This window comes from Plasmodium relictum (genome assembly GCF_900005765.1).
Source record: "Plasmodium relictum strain SGS1 genome assembly, chromosome: 10".
NCBI lineage: Eukaryota > Apicomplexa > Aconoidasida > Haemosporida > Plasmodiidae > Plasmodium > Plasmodium relictum.
Genome location: NC_041688.1, coordinates 568,058 through 583,214, shown reverse-complemented (window position 1 = coordinate 583,214; position 15,157 = coordinate 568,058). Strand labels below are relative to the sequence as shown.

The following is a 15,157-nucleotide window of genomic DNA, read 5'->3' as shown; positions in this document are numbered from 1 at the left end:
TAATTTTATATACATATATATACATAATTTATATGATTACTAATAAAAGAGAAAATTATATACTTCTAAATTTTATTATTTTGTTCCTTTTATTATTTTTATTGTATTAATTTTTGTAATATTTTAAAGCTAACATTTCTTTTTTAAAAAAATATTTTCATGTGTAATTTTAAAAATTTACTATATTATTTTACTTTTTTCTATTTCTTTGTTCTTCAAAAAATTTTTTTTTCATTTTATAATATATAACGGAAAATAAGCACAAAATATCTAGAACAAATATTCAGTTATATTTTTTTATTTTATTAAATTGCATGGGCTTTTATTTGTATATTCTTTTATTGTTGAAAATTTACAGAATTCTTAATTTTATTTTATTTTCTTTAATACAAGTTCACTATGTTATAATTGTTATATGAATATGCTTCTAAATGTAAAAATTACGTTTTATATTTACTTTATTTCTTAAAAAAAAATATATAAAAGTAAAAAAATAATTTTACTTTTATTCAAAAGATATATTTTGTTTTTTTTTTTTTAAATAGTTTAAACTAAAATGCACTTCATTAAATTCTAGGTATTCTAAGATTCATTTTTTGAAAAAAAAAATGTTAAATTTTTACTTGGTTATTTAATTCATAATTATATATTTTGTTTTTTACTTAAAATATTTTTATTCTATATTACTTTATTATTCTTTTTATTCTTATTGAAACTAATAATTTTCAAGTATCCTTCTAGCTTTTTTCTTATTCTTTTTATTATCCATGTAAGATAAAAATCTATGCTTTGTATTTAATTTAAAATTTTATCATAAAAAATGAGAAAAAAGGTTACATAAATTAATAAATAGTTAATAATAAGTTTTTCCTTCCTATTTAAAAAGAAATAATAAAAAAAACGCTTATTGTATATTTTCTTGTTTCATAAAAAAAGTGAATATTGATTAATAAAATTGACAAAATAATGAAATACAAAAATAATTAGAAGACAAAAAATAAAAATAAAAATAATTTTTTTTGTATATATACATATATATTTATATTTATATGTATATAGGAATAAAATAAAGATAAATGTGTTAAACTTTTTTTAATTTTAGGGTGTAAAATTAGAAGATTTTAATAGTAAAAGTAAGAATTTTTTTTTATTATTGTGTGAAGATATAGAAATAATTAATTTTTTATATATTGTAAAATCGACATTTTATTTATCAATAAAAAAAAAAAAAATGAGAAAAAGAATATTATACAGTAATTTAAAAAATGATTTAACAAATTGTAAACCATAAATTTTTTGAAAAGAGAAAAAAATATATTATAAATTAAATAAAAATCAAAAGTATGACAGAAAAAAAAAAGAAATTTCTCATAATATTTTTCTATTGATTTTATTTATATAGTAATGATAATTAGTATAAATCATCATTATTTTATATCATTGAAAATGGAATACTAATATTTTTTAAATTTTATTGAAAAAAAACAAAAATTAAGGAGTTTATAATATTTTCAATGAACTTTTTTTTTTATTCATATGAAATATATTTGACTCATGTTTAATGATTTATTTATAAAATGAAAAGATTTGCAGTTAGAAATATTAATTCAAACATTTTTTTATTTAATATGCATTTTAAAAAATGTAGTTTTTATAGTAGTAAAAAAAATGAACAAAATATGATTATGAAAACAGAATATTTATCTCATGAAAACTATGACGACGTTGAATTTGATGAAAAATTACCTTCCAATTTAAGTTTTGATTTAAATGTAGATGATAAATGGAGAGAAAAAGAAGAGATAGAATATAACAATTTTTTGAAAAAACACAAATGCAACGTTAACAAGGAGGCATTTAAAATAGAAACATCAACTAATTCTAATAGTAAATCTATGATTAACAACCTGAATGTTTCTAGTGAAAAATTTCTTAAAGACAGTTACACAAAAAATGATAATTTTAACTTTGATAAAAAATATTTTTATGAAAATGCAGAATTTATATCAGAAATGAACAATTATGAAAATATCATTCAAAGTGAAAATGAATTAGATGATGCGTATAATTGCGATAATAGAATTAATTCAGAAACAAATTTAAAAGATTTAGATAAAAATTTCAGTTTAAGTAATATGAATTCAGATTTTTCTAAAGATAGTATAGAGAAGAATTTTTCTAATAGTCATGTAGATGACATTATAAATGTAGAATATATTAAAAATTTAATTGATAAAAAAGAGAAAAGTGTTAACTCAGTCATATATATTTTGGATATTTTAAAAAAAAAAAATGATATATTATATGAAATAGAGGAGGAATATATAAATAAATTGTTCAAAATATTATATGAAAATTTTGAAAAGGTATCTTACAAAAACTTAATGTATATATTAGGATTAATGAATGAATTAAATATGAAAAATAAAATTAGAGATATATCTTATGAAATAATGAAAATTTTAAATAAAGAAAAAACCAACGCAAATGATAATAAAGAAAAAATAAAGTTGTGTATATATTATATAACAATATTGAATAATTGCTCATTATATTTTGTTGAATTTTATGACTATTTAACTGTTAAAATAAAGTATATGGATTATGATGAACTAACTACATTTGCCAATGAATGCTTTAAGCACAGTTTGAGAACTAAACATTATTTAGATAAAGTTGTTATTGTATGTATGGAAAGATTTGATGGATTTAATTTGAATCAAATAAAGTCATTATGTTATTCTTTTCATCGTTTTTGCAAAGAATATTCTAATTTCTATGACTTATCCTTAAGTACAATAATAAAAAATATTGACAAATTTGATTTAACTTTTTACCATTTGATATTGAAAATAGCCAATAACTTTAAACATGATGAAAAATATATTAATTTAATTGCACTAGTTGCTAAACAAGTTATTTTAAATATACAAAATATGAGAAAATCAAATGCTAAAATATATTCATTAAATAAAAAAGAAAAAGAGCAAACATGCGATTATATCAACGAAGAAGAGAATGTTAAAAATAGTATTAATATAAAACAAACATATGAAAACATGAATGAACAAATAATAAAAAACAAAAAAACAAGGAATATTAATCAAAAAAATGGCAGAACGGACAAAAAACACGAGGATAATGAGAATAATAAAATAGAAAAAGAGATAAAAGAATACGATGCTGAAAAAAGAAATGAAATGTCTAATGTCATTAAAAATGAGTTAAAAGATGACTTTAAAATAGAGAATGAATTTTATGATAATAATAGAGAAAATGAAATAATAAAAACAATCCAATGTTTAAAATATTTCGAATATAATAAAAAAAATAATAATGAAGTTAAAAACGCAGTAAATAATATTTATGAATTAATTAATGAAAATATAGAATGTATCAAATATTTAGATATAGAAGATGTCGTTTATTCGATTGTTTGTTTTTGTTCTTATAACAAAAGAATTATATTATATAATAATCTTTTAGATATACTTTGTGAAAAATCTAACGAATTAATACATGCTAAAAATATTTCTCTGTGGATATATCCTCTTATAAGCTTATCAAAAATATCTTGGTTTCATATGAATTATATGATAAATATATTTAATTTTATAAAAGATACTTATGTATTAAGTAGGTTGAGCGTTTTTCAGCTATTGAAACTGTTGTCATCCATTGTTAAAATGAATGTATACGACGAAAAAATATATAAAATATTAATTGAAAAATTATATAAAGAATGGGATATAATAAAAAAGAAAATTATTGATATATCTACCTTCTTGTGGTCATGTGCATATGTTAATATTATTTATAAACCACTTTTTGATGACTCATATAAATTAATAATTGATTTATTAAATAAAGAATCATTTGATGTTAATAATGCTATATATAAAAATTGTTTTGTTAATATTACTTGGTCATTTATTGTAGCTAATTATCATAAAACACAGAAAGATTTTGATAAAATTTTAAATATGACCTTTTTAAACAGGAATCCACACGATTCGCAGGCTTTTAAAAGGTTACATCAAATCGCTGATTCATGTTTTAAAGAAATACCTAAGTCATTAATTGATTTAAAATGCTTAGATATTATGTATAAATATTGTATGCATGAAAAATGCAAAATTTTAAGAAGTGATTTCAATATATATAAAAAGGAAAAAGATGCAATGAAAATAAGAAATAAAATATTAGATGAATTAATTCATATTTTAAAAAGTTTTAATATTTCATTTAATCTTCATTTTGAACCATATCATAATTCTCCATATATAATAGACATTGTTTTAAATCAAAAAATGCAAATAGGTATATGTGTTTTTAGCAAAGAACATTTAATGAGAACTTTAAAAAAGTCGTCTTGGGATTTTTTAAACACTGGTTTTGTTTCATTGCAAATGAGAATTTTATATGCTCATGGGTGGAAGGTATTATAAAAAGTTATTAAAAATTTTGTATATTAGTCAAAAAAAAAAAAAAAAATATTATATTTATATGCTCATTTTTTTTTTTTTTTAGATTATTCCTATCAATGCGGGAGAATGGCTTCAATTAAATTTTGATAAAAAAAAATCATTTTTATATGAATATTTTAAACAGCATTCAATACAAATATAAATTCTTTTTTAGGATAAAAGGAAGAAGTCTTTTAATTAAAAACTTTTGTTTATCATAATATTTTATTTCTAAATTTAAGATTTCATAAACTTTATATATCCATATTCCTTTCATACCTATATTTTTCTATATTATTTTGAATGTTTTTTAAAATATCTGTTAATTTAGTTATATTTTTTTTCTTCTTATTTTTCTGAAATTCTTTTTATTAAATTATATATAAAAAATTTTGTTTTAAAAACTTAAATGTTAAAATTGTTATACTATTTTTCATATAATATTCCTTATGCAAAATTTATGATAAATTAGGGAAAAAAAAAAAGTAAAATAAAATATAATAGAAATTTACTTATCTTTAAAATTCCACATTTTTTTTTTTATATATCAAGAGTATTATTAATAAATTTGAACTCTATTTGATCTTAATGGAATATATAAAAAAGTATCGTGATATATTTAAACAGCAAAGGGTATTTATACATTTATTTGTTTAGAGTTAAAAAAATTAAATTTTTTTTTTTTACATAATTAGAAATTTATAAAAAATAAATATTTTAAGTATTTATTGTATTTAAATTATTATTTTTAGAATAAAATATATATAAATAAGTATTTTGATTCTTTAATTTTTTTATAGCTTAAACTTATTATCTATAAGTCATTGTTTTTAAACGTTAGTGAATATATTCATTTTGAGTTAATTTCACATTTTCAATTTTTATTCTAAAAATAATTATTGACATTCTTGTTCATATTTATGTAACATCACTGATAATTTTTAAAATATTTCAAAGACATTTTTTTTTAATTTGAATTCTTTTTATAATAATTTAAATTATAGCATATATTTTTTTATACTAAAAATTTCTTAAACATGTAGTTGAATTATTATTTTTAATAATTTCTTATATTTTTTAAAATATTTTTGTTTTTATATATTTACATATATATATATATATATATATATATATATATATATATATATATATATATATATATATTTTCTTACATATATTTTATATTTCTTTTATTTACCAAATCTTACATATAACTATATACCTATTTATGTTACATTCTTTTATTCATTATTTATTTTTTTTTTTTTTGTCGTCTTGTTATAATAATCTTTTAAACATTTTATTTGAATTTATTTTTTTATATTATGTTTTTATATATTTCTTTTTATTTAATAAAGTTATTTGATCATTTTTATTTGTGAAGCAGTTTTCTACATTTGTGCTTATTTGCTTATAATAATTTAATTTCTACTTTAGTTTTAATGAAGTTGAACTTTTTTTAAATTCCAATAAAGATTGTTCTTTTTAAATCTTATAACTGTAGCAAATACACATTTATGTTTTTGTAAATTTTTATAGAAATATTATGGTTAGATATAAGAATTTAAAAAAATATATTTTTATTATTTTTCAAATTTTTTCAAATTTTTAGGAAATCCTTTATTATTCAATTATTTAAAAAATAATGTTTGTAAATAAAGATTAAAAAAATTATGAATATATGGTTCTGGAGAATTTTAGATGAAAAATAAAAGATTTATACTTAGAACTTGCTAAATTTTTTTTGTAACGAAGTAAAAAAAAAAAGAAAGAAAGAAAATTATTGCTTTAAGGGCTTGATATTTTGAATATAACATTACATAAAATTTATGTTTTTTAAAGTTTCTAAGAAAATAGAATCATAAAATAAAAGAAAGATTTCTTTCAAAAATAAATTTATTTAAAATACATTATCTATTTACAAAATATAAATCATAATTTAAAATTTTTGTTTATATAGATGGAAATATAATTCTATTTTTTTAAAGTTGATTAATAAACATTTATTAAGAAACAAGTTAAATATAAATATATATATATATATATATATATATATATATATATATATATATATATATATTAATATTTCCAGGCTTTTCACATTAAAAATTTAAGTTCATTAATCAGCTTTATTTAATTATTGTGCTAAAAGAAAAAAAGAGCATACACTCAAAGATGTATAATGTGTTCGATTACTATGATAAAAAAAGGAAATATAAAGTTCTCTATAAAACTATTTTAACAGAGGATAAGAATATATATGAATATCAAATAGATTATGTAGAATGCTATAAATTAAAAGGTATAATCAAGATTGCTCATTATTTTTTTTGTGTTTTATCTTCTGGTTTGTTACCATTAATTTTATCATGGTTTCCAATTTTCTATTTTAAGTTATTGCATTCAAAGTGCACATTGAATGAGTGCGAGAAAGTGTTAATAGTAACGAAAGAAGGTAAAAAATATATAGAGAAAATAAAAAATATACAATTATATAATGATATAAGGGTAGTTTTAAATGATCATTATAATGTTCATGAAGTAAGTTTTTATAGCATTAAAAGTTTCTGCTCTAAAAATTTAATGAATAATTGCAAAAATTCAGAATTAAAAAATAACGAAAACGATATACAGAAATATTATTCTGATATAGAAGATAATTACGAAAAAATAAAAAGCTATGATGAAAAATCAGAATTGGATGAATATGAATATAGTACTCATATATTTGAATTTCTAGGAGTTCGTTACGTATATGTTAGAAGAAAAAAATGTTTTGTAGAATTATATTTTTATGTAACATATCCATTAGAATACATTCATTTAATGAGTGATGGTTTAAATAGTCATAAATTAATTAGAGATAGAAAATTATTATATGGGGAATGCAATTTTAATATCAAGTTAGATTCTGTTTTCGTATTGTTATTTAAGGAAATTATTCATCCCTTTTTTATATTTCAAATATTTGCTATGATTATTTGGAGTATTGACAGCTATTATGAATATGCTTTAGCCATATTATTTATTACTGCTATATCAACAATAATAGAATTGCGTTCAACACGTTTAAATCAAAAGAAGCTGAAAAATATGATAGACTACAAATGTGAAGTAAAAGTTCATAGATATAATTCAGTTACTGTATTAGATTCTTCTAATTTAGTACCAGGAGATGTATATGAAATAGAAAATAATATGAAAATACCTTGTGATACTATCTTATTAATTGGTAGTGCAACTATGTCAGAACATATGTTAACTGGAGAATCTGTTCCTGTTAACAAAAGTAATTTGCCATTTATTGACGAATTTGATGATATAAATTTTCTTAAGCAAAAAAAAAATGAGAAAACAAAATTAGATATAGTAGAAAAACATATAAATGATATTGTAAAATCAGAAAAGAAAAAAAAAGTAAAAAAAAATTCAAATATTAACAATAATTATAATAATAAATTAACTAAAAAAGATGAATATATGATAGAAGATTGGAATAATAAAAATATGATACATCAGAGAAATATAAATATGAATAATAACTATATTATTTGTGAAGAAAAATCAGAACAGACAATTAATAAATATCATAATGAAAAAGAAAATATGAAAAGAAGAACATATAATACTAATGATTTAAATAGTTTGTTATCTTCACCATCAGATTCTTCATCAACATATTATGAAAGAAAAAAGAAGAAAAAGAAAAAAAAAAAAAAAGAATTGGAAAGAAAATATGAAGACATAATAAGTAAACACACATTATATGCAGGTACAACCGTTTTATCAGTAAACAGTATAAACTTAACAAAAAAGAAAAATAAAGTATTAGGATTAGTTATAAAAACAGGTTTCATTACTACAAAGGGTAAAATAATTAATAATATATTATATTCAAAAAAAGCTCGTTTAAATTTAATCCAAGATTCATATAAATTTTTAGCTATATTGGCTATATATGCATTAGCCAGTGGAATTATAGTATTGTTTATGACTATTATCAATAATATTTTTTCTAGTAATACTATAATAAGATGCTTAGATTTAATAACAGATGCTGTACCTCCTGCATTGCCCACTACCCTAACAGTTGGTATAACTATAGCAGTAAGTCGCTTAAAAAAAAAATTTTCTATTTCTTGTATATCTCCTTCAAGAATTAATTTAGCTGGACAGATAAATACTATGGTTTTTGATAAAACAGGAACATTAACTGAAAATAGATTAGATTTTTTAGGTGTTATACCAAATAAAAACAGAGAGCTAAATGATTTTATTCCTATCAGCAATTATGGACTTGTTCCAGATCTAAATGCATGCAATTTTGTCCGAACACAAAATAATAATAATGTTTCAGAAATTGTTCATTTATCTCAAAAATATTCTTTCGAAAAAAAAGATAATAATTCTTTATTATCAACTATTAAAAAATGCATAAATAGTAACAATGTGGAACTTAGTTTCTTACAGTATAATAAGAATATTGATGATTGTGAATATCACAATTTTGATGAAGAAATAAAAATTAAAAAAATTATCTCTAGAGAATATCATACTTTAAATAATGGCTCTTTAAATAATTATGATGATAATAATAATCATTGCAATTTAAGTAATTGCTATAATGATGATCGATACAATTTATGTAACGATAATAGTAATAACTACAATAATTTTCATTTTTATAAAAAAGAAAACTTTAATAAAATTATGAAAATGAACCATTCAATGTTTCATGATGCTTTGGCTTGCTGCCATTCTTTAACAAAAATAAATAATGAATTAATAGGAGACGTTTTGGAAATTTTAATGTTTCGATCTACTAATTGTGATATTCAAATAGGTGAAGATTGTGTTATTATAAGAGAATCAGAAAATTTAAACAATAATTTTTTTTCTTTGAAAGAAAAAAATTTATTAAGTAAACCTATTTATTATATTTTAAAGCAATTTGAATTTAATAGTAATCTTCAAAGAATGAGTGTCATTGTGAAAAATGTTCAAAATGAAAAATATTATTTATTTTGTAAAGGGAGCCCAGAAAAAATTAAGGAACTGTGCTTAAAAAATAAAATTCCAGATAATTATGATGATATGTTACATAAATATGCAAAGCTAGGTATGAGGATAATAAGTTTATCTTATAAAGAATTGGATGCAAATAATTACAATGTTTTAAATATTACAAGAAATAGTTTAGAGAAAAATTTATTATTCTTAGGTTTCTTAATATTTGCAAATAAATTAAAAAATAGTGCATATGATATGATAAAAAATTTAAAAAGTTCAGGATGCCAGTGTATTATGTCTACAGGAGATAATATTTTAACGTCAATTTCTATTGCAAAACAGTGTGGAATAATAAATGAAAATATTGAATCTCTAATTATAGGAGATGTAGCAACTGTTAAAAAAAAAAAAAAAATAGTTTGGTATGTTGATAAAAATGATAAAATTTTTAAGAATGAGGATATTGATAGAAATATAGACAATAAAAAAAAAAAAAATAATGATAAAGATATTGCTGATAGTAATAATAATAATAATAATAATAGTAAAAAGCAAATTTTTGAAAATGGAAAAAAAAATAACACAAGTGATATAGCATTTAAAATTAATGAGAACCTTAATGAATTATGTAAAAATAAAGAAAGTGATAGATATGAAGAAGATATTATGAAAAACAATAACAAATGTCATGATAGCAATATAAGTAAAAATTTAGAAAAGGGAGAAAAAAAAAAGATAGAAAAATATCCACGTAATTCCAGGTTAGTTTTTGATGATTTATGTGAATTATTAATTCATAGAGATCCTCGAAGTATAGGTATTGTAATATCTGGAGAAGCTTTTATATTTTTAAAAAAAGAATTTGAACGTTTAGATTTGCCATTTTATGATGAATGTGAAAAAATAACTTATAATGTAATGGAAAATAATTCTAAGAAAAAAAAGAATAAGATATATTATAATTCTAAAATTATTCCAAAATATATAGAAAATTTGCACAATAAAAACTTCTGTTACAATAAATTATTTTACAAAATTCAGAGTAAATTATTTGAAAATTTAAGCAGAGGTATTTTAAAAAAAAAATCACTAGAAAATAATAAAAATTATATGAGAAATAAAAGTAAAGATTCATTAATTTATGAAAAATATTCTGGCTTAACGAATTCTGTTCACTTAATGAACATAAACAATAGTGAAGAAAACGGTTTAGTTTGTTTAAATAATATTAAAAATAAGGAAGAAAATCAATACGTTAATTTGAAAATTTTAAAAAATAAGAATAAAAGTAACTTTCTTAATATAAAAAATTATATTAAAATTACACAAAAAAGAAAAATAATGGATGCCTTATTAATTAAACATGATTCAGACGAAAAGGAAGTTTTAAGCGAGAGTTTAAGAATAAATTCTTTGAATAACAAAAAAAGCTTGAAAAAGAAAAAACTAAGCCGATTTAATGACTTAACAAAAAATATATTATCTTATCCCAAACCTCTCCTCTCACTTTGTATTATAAAAGAAAAAAATATTTGCAAGGTAAATTATTTTTTGCAACCTAAGGAAAATTTTATTTTGAAATTAGTTTTTCGTTGCACTAATTACTTTTTTAATTTGATAAATAAAAAAAAAAAAAAAATATTTAGAGAACCAGAACATAATCATTTATTAGAATATCATTCTTCTAATGAGGAGAATTACAAATTAAGTAAGTTAGACAGTATTCCAGAAAATCAGTTTAAGCTAGACATTTACGGTAATACGTATAAAAAGAAAAATAAGGGGGGGGGGGGAAAAAAAAAAAATGTTTTTTTTTTATGTAATGGCCTAAATAAAAAAAAAATATTCTTTAAAAATAAGATATTTAACATTAACAATGAAATGAGAATAATGAAAAGAAAAGAAAAAAGAAATCTTCAGAACAGTACTACTTTTAATGATGTATATTTTTACTCAAATAGGAAATATAAAAAATTAAAAGAAGATTATTTATGTTATAATAATAATTCATACATGAATACATTAAGTCCAAGATTTAATAAAGAAAAAAATTCTTATAAAGATGTTAATAGTATTTTAAAGTTTAATAAATATAGAAATAATAGAAGAGAAAATGTTACATGCTTACTTGATGAGCAAAAAAAATGTATAGAGAATAATGAAAATGTGAAAAATGATATATATTTAAAATCAAACTTTTATAAATGTAAATCTAACTTTAAAAATAGCTTATATTATAAATATACATATCAAATGAAAAAAAAAAAAAATAAAATAATTAATAAGAAAAATATAATTAAAAATAAACTTTTAATGAATAATTACTTGAGGTGCTTAAAACAATCTTTATATCATGAGTGCAAAAAAGGTACGTGCTATAGATATTCACATATTAAAAATGTAAAATTGTCCATATATGAATACATTTTACGAACATGTACTGTTTACGCTAGAATGAAACCAGAATATAAAACACAACTAATTTTAAGTTTAAAAAATTTACCACATATGCCTTTTATTGGTATGTGCGGAGATGGATCAAATGATTGTGGTGCTTTGAATTGCGCTGACATTGGAGTTTCATTGAGTCATAATGAATCTTCTATATGTGCTCCTTTTACGTCTGACAATTTTTATTTAAATAGTGTAATTAATATTTTAGTTGAAGGAAGGGCAGCTTTGGTTAATTCGTTTCAGCTATTTAAATTTATTTCTTTGTATTCAGTTATGCAGTGTTCAGTTGTTCTTATTTTATATGCTTTTTCTAATAATTTAACAGATAATCAATTTATTTTTACAGATATTTTTACTATATTACCCCTTTCCATTTTTATGAGCTGGACTTCAGCTAGTGAAAAATTATCAAGCAATTTACCACTTGGGAAATTGTTTTGTTTTCCTGTTCTTTTTAGCATATATGGGCAAATTATTATTCAACTATTTTTTATTTTTATTAGTCTATTTTTATTATTTTATCAACCTTTCTATAAAAATGATACCAATGCATTTCCTCTTGGGGATGCAGAAAATAAAAAACTTATTTGTACAAAAAATACTTTAATATTTATTATATCATCTTTTCAGATTTTATTTATTTGCATATCCTTAAATATAAAAACGGAGTGGAGGAAAAGTAAGATTTTATAACTTTTTATATTTTTTTAATTTATTATAATCGAATTTTCTTTACTAGATATATGTATTACCATAGATACATATATGTTTATATATTTTTTTTGTATGTACATTTTTTAAAATAATAATATAGTGTGTTTAGTGTGTAAATATATTTATATTTATACTTTTATTTTTTTATTTTTTTTTTTTAAATATAGGTGTCATAACAAACGTAGTTTATGTAGCTTGGATTTTGATATTAATTTTAGTTAATATTTTTATTACAATATTTTCGTCACATACTTGTCTGATAGGTTCCTTTGTACATTTTTTGAAGAAATATTTAAATTTGGTTACCTTCCCTGTGTATTTCAGATTTTATTTATCATTTATTTTAATAATTAATTTTATATGTACATATTATTTTGAAAAATATCTTATTAGATTTTTAGAAAAAAAAGAAATGAAAAAAAATTATAAGCATAATCATATAAATAGTTTTCCTGTTCCAAATGAGTTAGATACCAAGGTTTTTGTTACTTGTTTATAATTTTTATTTATATATTTACATTTTAAAAATAAACTTATTATATTATATACTTATTTATAATATTAAAAATCGGTTTAATTATATTTTCTACAAAATGCAAATTTTTTTGTAATTATTATATTATTATGTAGAATTATAATTTTTTTATTATAATTGCATTGTTCTTAAAAAAATTGAAAGTAATATTTACATGAGATATGTTTTTAGTATTATTTTTATGCATGAACAATGAATATTTTGTTAATTTATAATTATATAAAAAATTAATGTTTTGTTTCCATACTATTTTATCATAATAATATACCATCACATTTTTATATAATATTATAAATACTAAATGTAAAAGTATTATTTGATTGATTAAAAAATTTTCCTGATAACATAAAAAAAAAAGAAAAAATTTTATTTTGTTATTTTATCAAAACTAATCATATCAAAATGTTTTAAACTGTTACATAATTTTTTTAGGGCATATAAATTCTACCATAATTATACAATGATCCCTTAATATTTTCATTCTTTATTTTATTATACACTAACATAAAATTTAAAAGATTTTTTCTCCTATTTTTTTTTAACGCATATATATTTATAAAAGTATAGAGACAGTGTATACTAAGTATCTAGGGTTGGAAAATAGCGTTTGCTTAAAATATTAGATTTTTTTTAAAAATTTTAAATTAGAAATAGAAAGATAATAACAGTTTATATATAAAAAGAAAAAAAAAAAAGAAAAATAAAAAGCATAAAAAATTTAGTTAAAACTTCAAATTTTTCGTATTAAGTTTATTTTTTTTGAGAAATATAAAAATTGCATTTCATAACTAAATAAAAAATTTCATCTTTGTTATCAATAATACTTTATAAATTTATAATAAGATTTAATTTGTGAAAACAAATATTTCTATATGTCAATTAAAATAAATAGTAAAAAAAAAATTGTTTTTCTCTATATAAAGATAAATACATATATTTTACAAACGTCTTCCTCTTCTTCCTGACTTCTTTCTTGTTGAATCTGTTGGAATTGGTGTGACATCTTCAATTCTTCCTATCTTTAATCCAGAACGAGCTAATGCTCTATAAATGAAAAAAAAATAAAAAAAATAAAAGATGATATAATAAGAAAAATTCAGAAATATATAAATAAGGTCATGCATATATATATATATAATATTTTTTTTACCTTAAGGCTGATTGTGCTCCTGGACCAGGTGTTTTTGATTTTGTTCCACCAGATGCTCTTAATTTAATATGAATAGCTGTAACTCCTAATTCTTTTAATCGTGCAGCTACATCTTGTGCTGCCATCATAGCAGCATATGGACTAGATTCATCTCTATCTGCTTTAACTTTCATACCACCTATAAAACATTAGAGTATGATGTTAAAAATATAAAAAAAAAATATAAAGTTAAATTATGAATTTTAATTTAATAAAAGTAAAAAGTATTATATTTATGTACAAATAAATATATATATACATAAAAACGTTATTTTTTTTTTTTTTATTGATGTTAAATTTTCTTAAAATTTTTCCTTTTTAAGTATTTTTTTTTTTAATAATAATATTTTTTTATTTTATATATTATATTTCACTTCTTATATTCTCGATTATATATTTTATGTATTTTATAATCACACTCAATATTTCATGCTTTATATAGAAATTTATTACAACGAAGAAAAAAATTGAACTAGAAATTTTTTAAGTTTATTCAATATACAGTTCTTTACATATATATATATTATTTTTTGTAGAAGAAATTTTAACTATTAAAAATAAACTGTACAGAAAATATATTTTTAATTCTATTTCACTTAATATAAAAATTATTTAACCTGTAATTCTAACTAATGTTTCTCTTCCACTTAAATCAGTTACGTGTATAAATGTATCATTAAAGGATGCAAAAATATGGGCTACTCCAAAAACTAATTCTCCTTCTTTTGCTTGAGGTCCTGAAACTACAGCTGTTTCTGGTTGGGGTGTTTTAACTTTTTTTGATGCCAT

At 19.4% G+C, this 15,157-nt stretch overlaps 3 protein-coding genes across 3 annotated transcripts; 2 read left to right on the top strand and 1 right to left on the bottom strand.

Moving 5' to 3' along the window:
* Positions 1–1,577: 1,577 nt before the first annotated feature.
* On the top strand, positions 1,578–4,629 carry PRELSG_1015900 (RAP protein, putative; the record flags this gene model as incomplete). Its single annotated transcript, XM_028677083.1, has 2 exons — positions 1,578–4,439; positions 4,531–4,629. 2 exons carry the CDS (start codon positions 1,578–1,580, stop codon positions 4,627–4,629), a joined length of 2,961 nt encoding a protein of 986 aa, XP_028533508.1.
* A 2,012-nt stretch (positions 4,630–6,641) lies between these two features.
* On the top strand, positions 6,642–13,143 carry ATPase1 (cation-transporting ATPase 1, putative; the record flags this gene model as incomplete). Its single annotated transcript, XM_028677082.1, has 2 exons — positions 6,642–12,609; positions 12,812–13,143. 2 exons carry the CDS (start codon positions 6,642–6,644, stop codon positions 13,141–13,143), a joined length of 6,300 nt encoding a protein of 2,099 aa, XP_028533507.1.
* A 974-nt stretch (positions 13,144–14,117) lies between these two features.
* PRELSG_1015700 (40S ribosomal protein S11, putative) lies at positions 14,118–15,157 on the bottom strand (the record flags this gene model as incomplete). Its single annotated transcript, XM_028677081.1, has 3 exons — positions 14,118–14,223; positions 14,330–14,507; positions 14,986–15,157. The coding sequence occupies 3 exons, from the start codon at positions 15,155–15,157 to the stop codon at positions 14,118–14,120; spliced, it is 456 nt and encodes a 151-aa protein (XP_028533506.1).